Source organism: Pteropus alecto, unplaced genomic scaffold (assembly GCF_000325575.1).
Source record: "Pteropus alecto unplaced genomic scaffold, ASM32557v1 scaffold90, whole genome shotgun sequence".
Lineage (NCBI taxonomy): Eukaryota > Metazoa > Chordata > Mammalia > Chiroptera > Pteropodidae > Pteropus > Pteropus alecto.
Window position 1 is genome coordinate 460,366 of NW_006429894.1, and position 12,547 is coordinate 472,912.

The following is a 12,547-nucleotide window of genomic DNA, read 5'->3' on the forward strand; positions in this document are numbered from 1 at the left end:
GGACCCCCCCCACCCCGGGGGCCTCACCGATGACTTGCAGGGTGAGCTCGGCCTGCACAGAGCCGCCCTTGCTCCTCAGCGTCACGCTGTACTGGCCACGGTCCTTCCTGCTGGCGCTGGGGAGGCACAGCCGGGTGAAGCCGTCACCGAGGGCCACCTGCGCACCCCCGCCGCGGCCACCATCCACCTGAGCCCCGTCCTTCCACCAGGTGGCCTGGACGGGGAGGCGGCTCTGGAAGGGGATCTTCACTGCCAGCAGCTTCCCAGCCTTGACCACCAGCGGCTCCTTCAGGCCGTCAATCACTTCTGGAGTGATGACGGGGGGATCTGGAGATGGGGCGGCACCAGGGAGTCAGAGAGGCCGGGGCGCCGGGCGCCCGAGTGCGGGGAGGGCCCAGAGACGAAAGTCGGGGCTAAGAGTCGGGAACTCAGCCCCCGCCTCACAGGGACGAACCAGGCTGGGGGGCCAGAGACCAGGGACCTCACCCACGACCTCCTGACAAGGAATTTCAGTCACTTCCTTGGGCTGGGGGTGAGGTTGGACCCGGTCACAGGCTGGCCACGCATGCGGCAGAGCTGGGCCTCACCTTTGACGGTCAGCGTGGCCTCGCTCTGCTGGTTGCCGACTGCAAAGGTGTACCTGCCGGCCTGGGCCCCCTGCACGTGGGCGATGAGGAGCCTGCGCACCAGACCATCCTGCTCGATGACCAGTCCATCCTGGGTGCTGAGCTGGAAGCAGGCCACAGCGGAGCCGTCACTGCAGCCCGGGGCCCCTCTGCGGTCTGTCACCGACGCAGTCACTCGAGTCAGAGCAGCCCGGCGCGGGCCACAGGCACCGAGGGGCTCCGCTCCACGCCGCCGCGAGTGGTCACCATGCCTTACATGGCTACCAGCCCGTTTCGCAGACGGAGCCGGGGGCCGGGGAAGTGGGGTCGGACCCGGTCTCTCTGAGGCCCAGGCCCGAAGCACTGCGACGCACCCCCTCCAGAACAGAGGACAGAGGGCCGTCCCCGGGCTGAGAAGGTGGCCTTCGTCCAAGGCCTTCAGGACGCGGACGACCCGACAGGTGTTGGGGTAGAGAGGGCGTTTGGGGCGGCAGTGAAGCCAGGGGTGCGTGTGAACGGGGTGACACCCAATCACGCTCCTGGGGCGGAGGCCTCGGAAAATGAAGAACGAAAGGCCGGCCCTCTCTCTCATCTGCACCCCCGCTGCCCCCGCCCCAAGGGGGCTGGGGGGGAGAGGGGAGCCCTACCTGGACGCCATCCTTGAACCAAGCACCAGGTCCCAGGTCCCGGCTGAGGGTGCAGGAGAGCACAGCGTCCTCCCCCAGCCGTGCTTCCGTGTCAGTCAGGCCCTGGAAGAAGTGGCCTGGAGAGACAGGGAGAGGCTGGGGACCCCCAGGAACCCCCCGGGCCCAGCCTCCCAGGCCATGGCCTGCGCCGCACCCTGGGAGGCCAGCGCATGTCCGCAGAGCCGGCGCCCCCTGGCGGGGCCCAGGCTAGTGCGGGAGGCTGGGGTGGAAGGTGGGGAAAGGCACCCAAGTCACAGAGACAGGTCTGGGTGACCCCGCAGAGCTCAACGGCTCCGCGCTTGGGATATAGGGTGTCAAGACAGGTGCTCGGGTGAACCCCTGACCCCATGGCTTGGGTCCCACCCCCATGAGGAGGAGGAGGCTGCTACTGAGGCCGGGAGGGGACCCCAGAAAATGGGGCACTGGCAGGGACAAAGGCCTGGGGCTGGGAGCAAATCTGGGACCGACCCAGGCGCCCCACTGCGCGGGGTTCCCACGGGAGCCAGCGGCTGAGGACACCTACCTCTGACCTCCTCGGAGACATCGCTGGTGCCAGGCTTGCGTCTGGATCTGGGACTCGGGGTGGCGTCCCTCTCCTGGCCGTAGATGGCAGGCCGGCCCTCTGTGCCACCCTTCCTGCTGCCGAGATGGCCAGGGGGCCTCCGGCTCTGGTCGTCATGCAGCATCTCCCCAGGGCTGGCTTCGTCCCTTCCACCAGGCGGCTGCCTCCTGCCTCGGGCCTCACCCACTGTCCCCTGCTCTGCGGCTCCCGCCTCGGCCCCTGGCTGTGCCTGGGACGAGCTCCTGGGTGGGCCACGCCTCCTGTCTGACCCACCGGGCTTCTCTGCAACCTGTCTCTCATCTTCTTTTAGGGTCTCTGGACCTTGGGCCTTGTCGTCCTCAGCCTCTAGGGAGCCCTGTGACCCCAGAAAACCTCTTCCTCCCAGCCGTCCTCGGCCCTGCCCACGAGTGTCTGCGGATCTGTCTCTAGAGCCCTGTTTGCCAAGAGGAACTTCTAGGCCGTTCTGGGCTCCACCTGAGTCCCCTGGGACGGCAGTCCTGCCCCTTCCAGCAGCTGAACCCTTGCTGTCCAGGGGCCTCGGGCCTGGCCACCCACCAGCCTCCCCTTGGCCTGCAGCCCCCTCCCGGGCCCTGCCGCCTTCTGTCCCTTCTTGGGTCCTGCCGACAGTGGCAGCTCCCTCCTGCAGAGACCCAGCTGCCGTGGAGCCTGGGGGCCGGGTCCCAGCTCCTGCGCTGCCTCGGCCAATTTCCCGGCCTGGGGCCCGAGCCCGGCTTGCCCCCCCGCCCTCTGCAGACTCCGTCACAGACTTGTCCCTGTCCCCAGGGGTCTGGCTGCTGTCCAGGACCGAGCCTGTGCCTGCCGGCCTTCCCCGTGCTGCTGCCAGCCCCCCGCCTCCCAGCAGCGAGCCCCCTGCTCCCTCAGACGCCTGCGCTCCCTGGCCAGCGGTGCCACCTCTGTCTGCGGTCCCCGGGCCTGCCTTCCGGAAGTCCCCTTCATGTCCGGATTCCAGAGCAGCTGTCCCTGCCCGGGAATCTTTCACTGCCCCCTGACCCTCAAGAGAGCCAGGAGCCCGCACACCCCCTGCGCGGTCGGCAGACCTGCCTTCCCCGCCGGGGGGTCCTCTGTCCCCAGGAGACCCGGGGGTCCCTGCGACATCCTGCCACTCTCTGCCTCCTGCTTTTCCCATCGAGCCAACAGCCCCCGATGTCCCGGGGGTCCCCGAGGTTGCGAAGCCCTCAGAGCCATTCTTGGAGCCCTGCCCGTCTGCAGTGCCCACCACGCTAGTCACCCCAGAGCCCAGCCCGGGACCGGGCCCGCCCGCCAGCCCCGTCCCTGCCCCCCTGCTCCTGTCTGGACCGCCCCTGGAGCCTGTGCCACCACGAGACCCCTCTGGTGCTGCCCAGGACCCGGACCCTTGCCCCACGGCTTCCGGACCTCGGGGGCCCCCAGGTCCCTCTCCAGCCAGCGAGTCTGAACCGAACCGCCCGGAACCATCTCTGGAGCCCTGCCCACTCTCCGGCCCTATTACTCCAGACCCTCCTATGCCTCCCCTGGGACCTGCCTCAGTCCCTGACCTGGTTACCCCAGGCCCCCCCAAACCATCCCTGTGCCCTGCCTTGCTCCCTAACCCCATTCCCTCAGGAGCCCCCAAACCATCCCCGTAGCCAGCCTCCCCCGCTGACCCCAGCCCTCCATGGCCCCCCGAACCGCCTCTGGAGCTGGCCTCAGCCCCTGGCCCCAGCTCCCCAGGCCCGAGACCCCCCGACCCTCCTCTGTCAGCTGTCCTGCCCCCCGCTTGCTGAGGCCCTGCAGCTGGGGAGCCAGCCCCCTGACCCAGCATGGGGCCAGAGCCACATGGCCCCCAGCTCTCAGGGCTGGCCCCAGTCGGGGGCACCTGTGCCTCGGGGCGCCTGGCATCGTCTGCACGACCAGCTGCACCCCCAGGAACCCCCGACCCGGCCTTGCCACTCGCTCCGCCCACCGCCCTCTGAGATCCTGGCGGCACAGCCCCTGAGCCCCCCGACCCGCCTTCGTGGCCTCCTTTTCCAAATGCCCCCACTGTCCCTGAGGCTCCGAAGCCCCTGCCATCCCCAGATGAACCCCGAGTCCTCACTCTTTCGGAGCTCCCTGGTTCTGCTCCCACACGCCCCTCTCCAGAAGCCTCCGCCGTGGCAGAGACCCTGGAGCCACCTCTGGCCCCGGGGCCGGCAGACCCCTGAAGTCTGACTGTGTCCCCGGGCTCCGGACGCAGCCTGGTTTCATCCCCGAGTCCCCCATCTAGGCCCCCCGAGCCATTCTCGAGACCTCCGGTTCTCTCCGACACCCCGCCTGCAGGACGACCGCCTTGGTGTCCAGACCGCAGAGCCGCAGGCCCCAGGGAGCCGCGCCTGTCACCAGCCCTGCCCTCGGGCTCCACTCTCCCGGGCGCCCCGGAGGCGACGCCAGAGCCAGCAGCGTGAGCGGACCCCGTGTCTCCCGGCGCCCCCGAGCCACCACCGTAACCAGACCCCTTTTCAGGGCCAAGTCCCCTAAAATACCCCGAGCCCCCGTCACTCTTGGACGCCAGTCCCCGGGGCCCACCCGAGCCAGCCTCACCCTCTTCATCTCTGCCACCCCATGTCCCGTTCCAGGAATCTGGTTCGGACCCCACTGTCCCGGGACCTCCTGATTCACCTGTGCCGCCCAGTGTGCCCCTGAGCCTCTGAGCTCCTGGGCCTAGAGCCCCAGGCGGCTCCCCACGCCCACTCTGGGCCCCGGCTCGGCTGAGGGCAGACCCTGTGTCTTCCTGAGGACCTGCATGCTTGGCCTCCATTCTGCCGGCCTCCCCTGCCCCCCTCTCCCCGGCTGCCCAGCCCTGGGAACCCTGGAGGCTCCCGTGGCCATCCTTTGCCTGGCCTGCGGCCTCCACCACCCGCTGGCCCTCCTGTCCCCAGGGCCCCGGCAGACCCCTTTTCCGGCCCCCGGGGCCTCCTGGGCCTCCACCATCTGCTGCCTGCCACAACCCCTTAGCTTGGCCCTCCGGACTCCTGCTCCCCGGGAGGAACTTCCTGTCCCCGGACGCCAGGTGCGCCTGGACGTCCTCACCTGCAGGTGTCTGACCCATAGCAGGTCCCAGCCCCCCGTGGTCACCATCGCCACGTGCCTGAGCCCCCCAGGTCTCAGGGCCCCTGCCTGCCTTGGCGCTGGACCCCCCTCCTCTAGGAGGCTTCAGGGCACCAGGACCTCCCGCGGCTTCGCTGTCCCCAGCCTGCCCCTGGCCAGCCCTGCTGCTCCATGCTGCCTGAGCTGCTCCCCTCCCTGCTCCCCCATGCGCCCCACGCCCTGCCCCCACCGTGCCCAGGCTCTCCCCCTGCAAAATCTCCTCCATCCCCTCCCCTTCTGACCAAGACCCCACAGGACGAGACTGCGGGCCCTGCGAGGCCGCCTTTCCCTCCCCAGGCCTAACTGGGGCCCCCCAGAGCCGTCCCTGGCCGCCCTTGTCCACTCCATGCTCCTGTCCTTCCCCGCTGCTCAACCGTCCGCCAGCCTGAGGGCGCCTGGGCCCGGCCTCCCAGCCTCCTGCTGTCCCACCTTGACTCTCCCCACCGTCTCTGCCACCGTCTGGCCGATGACCCGTGAGGCCCGACCCTGATCCCAGGTCCCGTCCCTGTGGATGGGGCCCCCCCAGAAGGCTCCTGTCTGGGGCTCCCTCTCCGTGGAGCTTGTCCCTGGCTGGAGCGGTCCTGTCTCCCTCGGCTTCCAGAAAGCCCTTTCTTGCCTGCCCGGGGCCCCAGGCTGAGTCAGCTGCCCTCTCGTCCCCCGTGGAGGAGTAGCCGTGTCCCCCAAGGCCTCCTCTCTCTGGGCCGGCTGTGAGCTGGAGCCCCAGCGCCGGCCGCACTCCACTAAGGGGGCCCCCGTCGGTGCCCTGCTCTCCAGGTCTCCCTCCCTCACTGCTGGCGCCCCTGGATGCGTCTGCTCCCGAGGCCTGGGCTCCTCGCCCTTGGACGTGCTGGTCGGCGCTGGTGCTCAGAAGGCCTTTATCCTTCCCTGCTTCGAGGAGAGGTCAGCGCCCCGTACAGAGACAAGAGGAAAGACAGCGGAATCAGGCCGGTCGCCAGCGGTCGCCGCCTGCTGCTTCCCCAACCCTCGGCTGCCCAGCGAGGAGGAAGGAAGCCAGGGCCTGCCAGCTCGGGGTGGGGGCCCCCACCCCCTAGTCCTGTACCTTCAGCCCGCCCACCTGTCGCGTGCTTTCTCAGGACCTGAGTAGGTATGCCAGCCGAAAGTCACTTGCTTATCAAACAGCCACATGTGACTGTGTGGCTTTGAAAACTACTTGCCCTGCTGCCTGCCTTATGGATGTCCGGCTATCGGTCCCCTGGGGTCACCTGCAACCCAAAAGCCTGGCAGCAAGTGACTGGCCGAAGGAAGCCCCTGCGCCCCCTTCCTCAGCCTGCGGCGCTGCCTCAGTGACCGGCAGGGAGAGGCAGGTGTGGCCCGCTCACCTTCCACCACCAGCCAGGCGCTGGAGCTGTGGAGCCCGGTGCTCAGGGAGTAGGTGCCCGTGTCTGAGAAGCGGGCCCCCCTCACCACCAGCCGGTGGGTCAGCCCGTCGGGGGACACGGACACTTCGTATCGGTCACTACGTTGGAGGGGCTGGTGCTGGAAGTTCCAGGTGGCGCTGGGGCAGGGCTTGGAGAGGACGCACTCAAAGGCAGCATCACCGTGCTCCTTACAGCGGGCTTCAGCCAGCGGCACCAGCACCCTGGGCGGGATGTCTGCAGGGGAGCAGGTGCGGGGCCGTCAGCGGGCGGCGTGTCAGCCGGGGGCTCAGAGACCCCGGTTCGGACAGGCCAGCCACAAAACCCCTGTGTCGCCGCGGATGAGTCACCTCTTAGCCCGGCTGTCAGTCTCCCCCCATATCAAACCAGGGATTATAGCTAGGAATCCGAACAGGAAGTCGATTTTTAGCTCTAGAATTCTGTGTTTGTAAATCCAGCTGTGACCGGGGCCGAGCGGGTACATGAAGGACATAGTGTGCTGAGTGCTCGTGTCTGTATGCGTGTCATCCTGCTGGTCCTCGTGGCCGCCTCCGAGGCGGGCGTGGCCACGGCCCCGTCATGGGTGAGGAAAGGGGGCTGAGGTGGCTCGCCCCGCGTCTCACCGGCCAGGAGGCCGCACGGCCAGCGTTCACAGCCCCGCCTGCCGCCTCCGGCCCTGCGCCTCCCTCTCCGCATCCCTGCCAGGCTTCCCCAAGCCCCGTCCAGGCCTGCCATGCTGCTGGAGGTCTCACGCCTCCCCTCTCCCTCAGTCAGGCTCAGCACATGCTGTAGGGTACCGCTGCCCAAAGCCTCCTGCCAGAGGCCCCTCGGCCGTCAGGCGCTCAGGGGGCGGGGTGCACACAGCTCCCTGGGGGCGGGACCGGGTTCAATGAGGGAGCAAGGGACAGTTCCCAGGCAGGGAGGTCCACAGAGGGCACACGAGTGCCTGGCCCGGTGGAGTTTTGCTGAGGAGCGCGGGGTACGGGGTGGGCATCGGGGGTGGGGGACTTGCTTCAGCCCGACCTGAAGCTGGTCTGTCAGCAGCAGCACAGCCTGCGTCACCTGTGTCTGGGATGGAAGCTCAGAGGAACCCAGACCGTGAGCCAAGACTTTGGACAAGCAGTTCCCCTAACTGAACCCTCCGGGGTGCATGCTCCCAACATCACTGTCACACCGTCCGCCCCTCCCCGGCCGTGGCACTGACGCGGGCCTGTCCCGTCGACCAGCTCTGTCTGCCCGCGCTCCCACGGGGACGCCCACTCACCGCTGGCCTCCAGCTCTGTGGAGAAGACGTCGGCGTCCTCCACCTTGACCTGGTAGATGCCAGCGTCCTCGGGACACAGGTCATGGATCAGGAAGTGGTGGCGGTTCCCCAGCTGCTGCCTGCTGTACTTGGTCGGGCTGCCGGAGTTGTAGGCGACCTTCTCACTGTCCTGTGGCCGGAGAGAAAGCGGGGGTTTGGGCCCCGACCCCACCCTGGCAGCAGGCAGCCGCTGCCTCCCACTGGTCGGGCACCCGATGACACCATCCTGGACCCAGAGGGCGAGGTGGAGGGGAGGAGCAGGCCCGGAGGGGAATAAACGCTCTGGGGACGTCTCTGGCCATGGCGTCCGTTCTCTGCCACCGTAAGTGGCACCCGGCTGTGCCCAGATGGCAGCTCAGATTGAGCGGAGCTGCCACCCAAGGTTGGCGGGAGCAGGAGGCAGCACCCAGGGCCCAGGCCCAGCGCTTTCATCCGTGCGAACAAAAGACGACCGTCACGTGTCCTCGAGGCTCCACGGACCCGCCGAGGCACACACACGCCCGCCTCGGCTGGACCCCGGAGAGACTAGCTATTTGCCTAGGGTTTGAAACTGCTAACGCTTAGATGCCCACGGTGGGCCAGGCGCTGCCTTAGGACTCAGGACAAAACAGCCAGGGATTCCTGCCCCAGGGAGCTAAAATCCTATGGGGGAGACCGACAAGTAGAAAACATCGTGGGTGATAACATAATGCATGTCAGGAAGGGACAGATGCGTTCGGGAGCTCCAGCACAGGGCTGGCGGCCACCGCGGTGTGACGAAGGGCGGTCGGAAATCAGCCGTGTGGGTCTCGGGACCGATATGGCCGGCAGAGGGAGCAGCTGGGGCAAAGGACTCAGGACGAGCCTGGGGGAGAGGAAGGGGCTGCAAATCATGTTATCTCCTTAATGCGCACTGTACCGCGAGCCAGGCCCCAGCACGCCCCATTTCGGCACAGCCAGGAAGCCGTGGAGCAGGGTGAGTTTGACCTGAGAACTGGAGTTAGGCTCTGCAGCTCCGCCCCACAGACCTCACCCCTGTGCCCAGCTGGTTGGCGGGCAGCTGCTCCTGGAACCCAGGCAGGGACGTTCCAGTCTCTGGGGAGAGCTCAGGGCACAGGGGGTGCGCTTTCTCAGAGCCCCTGTGCCCTGGCTGGAGGGCCCAGTCGCTCTGAGAGAAGTTAGCGGTCTCTGCAGAACGCCTACGCCAGGGTCCCCCGACCCAGTCAGGCACTGTGGGGCACAGGGTCCACCACCTGTGGACTCCGGCTGTTCCCGCAAGGGGATGCGGGGGACCCACAGTTCCTGCCCCCAGGACCTGCAGTGGCCCAGCCGGAGCCTTCCCCGGTCAGCGGCCCCTCCAGCCTCACCTTATACAGGTAAATCTTGCTCTCAGGATCCTTGAGATCCAGCTCCAGGTCAAACGTCGCAATCCCGTCCTTGGTGACCGTTATGTGTCTCAGGTTGGATACGGAGTTGAGGTACTAGGGAAGACAAAGCGGCGGGGGAGCTCTGAGCTCTCTCTTTGGGCCGCTCCAGCCCCTCAGACCCCAGGCCCCCGTACCCCACGCATCTCCCGCTTTACAAGCGGGAGGCGAAGCCTCTGAAGAAGGACGGGCTCCAAGCTGGCATCTCGGATCGGGAGGGGGAGCGAGAAAGAGCGCGGGGGTCCGAGGCCGCTGAGAACACGGGGGCGTTCCCGCTCCACCTGATAAGGACTCGAGCACCTACTGCGTGCAAGGCCCTGCGCTAGAGCCGGCGAGGAAGCCGGAGGAGCCAGGGCGAGGCCCTCGACGGGAGGTTGGCTAACGTGCCATTTCCAGGGTGACGACGAGGTGTTCTGCATTTGCAGAAGAAAGAGTGGGCCGGCGCTGCCGCCAGGTCCGACCCAGGTAAGAGTGTCCGGCGCGGTTTGTGAGACACTGGGACGAGGACGCCCACGGCCCCTCCCCCCCTGGAAGCCTCTGGAAACAAGACAGACCCCCGAGGCCTGCGATGGTGACCGATGACAACGACGACGGTGATGACGGGCCGTGACGGTGGCGGTGACGGCTGACGGTCAGCACTTACTGAGCGTCAGGCTACGGGCTTCAAGGACGCTGTCTCATGGCCCCTCTCGATGGCCCTCGGGGTAGGCGTGACGATGACACCAGTGTCCCGGCGGCCCTCACTTCCCCAAAGCCCCCGATTCCGTATCGGAGCCGGGTTTCGAAGCCGGGACCTGGACTTGGCGTCCGAGTCCTGGGCCCCTCCCGGCCCCGCTGCGGCCCGCGTACCTGGGCCAGGCGGCCCTCTCGCTCCTTGCGCATCTGCTGCAGCTTGCGCAGCATGCCCCGGAAGTCCACGATGCCGTACTTGATGCACAGCCTCTCGTAGTCCTTCCGGTCGGCCGTCATCAGCAGCTGCCACACCTGCTGCACGTCCACCTTCTTCTCGGGGCCGGAAGGCGGGGCCCTGGGGAGCAGAGGCAGTCAGCGGGTCAGGGGTCCGAGGCCGGGGGAGCCCCGGAGCTGGCGCCCTCCGGGGCGTGGGGAGCTGTGCGCTGTGCTCCCAGAGAGGGACCCAGACATGCGCTGACTACCGTGGGGACTGGAGGACCCAGGGATGGGCCGCAGCGGCCCTCGGCCCGGCTCAGGCCCCCGGGGGGCCCCTGCTCCTGACAGCTCGTGCTGCGGACTCCGGGCTAGGTGTTTTGGGGGGAGAATTGTTCTGTGGCTTTGAAAAAGTTTCAAGTCACTGTTCTAACGGAGCACCCTGTTTTCGCCAAGGAGCGAGTCGGGCCCCACAGAGGAGACATGGCTGAGGCGGGGGCACGGGCGCCAAAGCGGCCGGGCTGCGTCCACGTGCTTCTCTCTTCCCGCCGGCCGCCTGGGCTCTGCCTTCCCCGCCCGTGCCCGACCCAGGCCGGGCAGAGCCCGGTGGGCTCAGAGCGACAGGGGACAGTGCCGCGGAGCCCCCACCCCACGGACAGCCCCGGACGCACCTCTTCTTCAGCATCATCCTCAGATCCATCAGCTCCTGCTTGAGGTCTGGAAAAGGGGTGCGAGTGAGGCCCAGCCCAGCCGGGCGTCCGAGGGGCCAGGGCCTTCCTGCAGGGGGCGGGCGCAGTGCGGAGGGGACCGGAGGAGGGCAGGGTGCCCTCTGTGGACTGGTGAGGACCTGTGGGGTGTCCCAGCCAAGTGCGGAACACCAGGGAGAGTAGCCCACCTCCCAAAAGCCCCAGTAGGTCCTGACGACCCTGCCACCTACCCTCCTGGGGCTCCTGGTGCCTCTTCCGCTTCTTCCGAAAGCCCACTGTGGTCAGGAGAAGGGAAGGGAGTGAGGGGGACAGGCGGGAGGGAAGCTGGACACACCAAGGAGGACGGAGCAGTGGCCCGGCCTCCCGGCTCCTCTGGGCGTGGGGCCCAGCAGCGCGGGCGAGCGCGTGGACAGGCTGGCCACGGGGCGGCCGTGCGTGGAGCGCCCGTATTCCTAACGGCCCTCAGTGCTCCCCCATCCCCCGTCCTGCAAAGTCCTCCCTCCGCTCCCCGCACCACGCCAGGCCTCGGACACCTCTCAGGCGCCCCAGTGCCCGAGCCATGTGCCAGGCGGGGACAAGCCCACCTTCAATGACGGTGAGCCTCGCCGAGCACACGGCTTCTCCGTACGCGTTCACGGCTGTGCAGCGGTACACGTCCGTGTCCTCACCCGTCAGCTTGTTGATCTGCAGAGAGGCCCAGGGCAGGGGACAGTCAGCGCTTCCCCGTGCTGTGTCACTGGACGTGGCTCTGTGCGAGGGGCACAGATCCCCCGACGACAGCTGAACCACCACGGGGGCGGAGAACCAGCTCTGCCAGTGGAGGCCGAAAGAGCTGGCTTTTCCGGGTCAGGATGCCTGGGCTGCCCGGGCCCGAATCCCGTCTCCGCCATGTGTTCCGGGCTGTGGCACCTTGGGCCGTCTGCCTAACCCGCCTGAATCTCCGTTTCTTCACTCGTACGGCGAAGGTGACCCACTCCAAACATAGTGAATGGCCAGGCTGAAATGGTATCATCTCTGCCACATGGTTGGCACAGGGCCTGCAGCCGGGCCCACGACGGAGCTACAAACGCCACTCACACTGACCAGAGTCAGCGGTGGCACCTGCGAGCCTGCCAGGTGCACGCCTGGCTCAGGCCACCTGGAGCCATGGGACGGAGCTGAGCCCTCATCCCCAGCTAGCAATATCTCTCACCCCTCCGTGATTGGAGCCCCCCGAGGAGCCTTCGCGGGGATGGACGGGCAGAGGCGGACTCCCCGGGTGGGAAGCGCGGGAGGCCTCACCTGCAGCACATGCTCCTTGCTGTCAGGGGCTGACGAGATCCGGTACTTGCTGGAGTCACTGAGGTCCCCTTTACTGCACTGCCAGCGCACCTCGGGCCTGGGGTCCCCACAGACCACAGCCTTGAAGATGGCATTCTTCCCTGTGGCAGGAAGAGAGGCGGGCGGTAGGGGGCTGGGCTTAGGGCGGGGACAGTGTACTTTACTGAGCGGTTAACTTCTGTTATTGTCCCTCCCCGGACAGCCGACCGCCCACTCCAGGAGTGGTGCCGGGTCACCAGCCCCAGGCTCAAGGCCTCCTCTGGCGCCAGGGGCACGACAGCAGTGTCCAGGCGCCCGAGGCGGTCCCCACGGAGTTCTGTGTTGTGGGAGACCCCTGGGTCTCGAGGGAGGGGTGAGGCTGGACTGTCCACGGAGAGAGGAGAGGCGAGCGGGGCTCGGGGCGGGGGGCCTCTCTGTACAAGTGGGTGGGACGAGGGGTCTGAAGACCGTCGCTGGACTGGGAAATGATGGCCTTCTGTGGTTCCGTGTCACTCTCTGGGCGGGCGTGACAGGCTGGGAGAGGAAGGCCATTTTGGTGCCCACAGGAGCTGGTCCTGAGACCCAGGGCTTCACACAGAAGAATGGGAGCTGCCGCCCT

The 12,547-nt window shown here is 67.6% G+C and overlaps 1 protein-coding gene across 1 annotated transcript in view; it reads right to left on the bottom strand.

Moving 5' to 3' along the window:
• Window positions 1-12,547, bottom strand: part of IGFN1 (immunoglobulin-like and fibronectin type III domain containing 1) — a 20,410-nt gene that overhangs the window by 5,118 nt on the left and 2,745 nt on the right. Inside the window, exons 3-14 of the mRNA XM_025044787.1 lie at window positions 11,911-12,050; window positions 11,214-11,313; window positions 10,860-10,904; window positions 10,594-10,639; window positions 9,887-10,064; window positions 8,981-9,094; window positions 7,596-7,764; window positions 6,296-6,568; window positions 1,815-5,843; window positions 1,253-1,368; window positions 588-729; window positions 28-327 (exon numbers count right to left, since the gene is read on the bottom strand). Of these exons, the coding sequence (XP_024900555.1) occupies window positions 28-327; window positions 588-729; window positions 1,253-1,368; window positions 1,815-5,843; window positions 6,296-6,568; window positions 7,596-7,764; window positions 8,981-9,094; window positions 9,887-10,064; window positions 10,594-10,639; window positions 10,860-10,904; window positions 11,214-11,313; window positions 11,911-12,050 (5,652 nt within the window). The remainder of the gene's footprint in view (window positions 1-27; window positions 328-587; window positions 730-1,252; window positions 1,369-1,814; window positions 5,844-6,295; window positions 6,569-7,595; window positions 7,765-8,980; window positions 9,095-9,886; window positions 10,065-10,593; window positions 10,640-10,859; window positions 10,905-11,213; window positions 11,314-11,910; window positions 12,051-12,547) is intronic.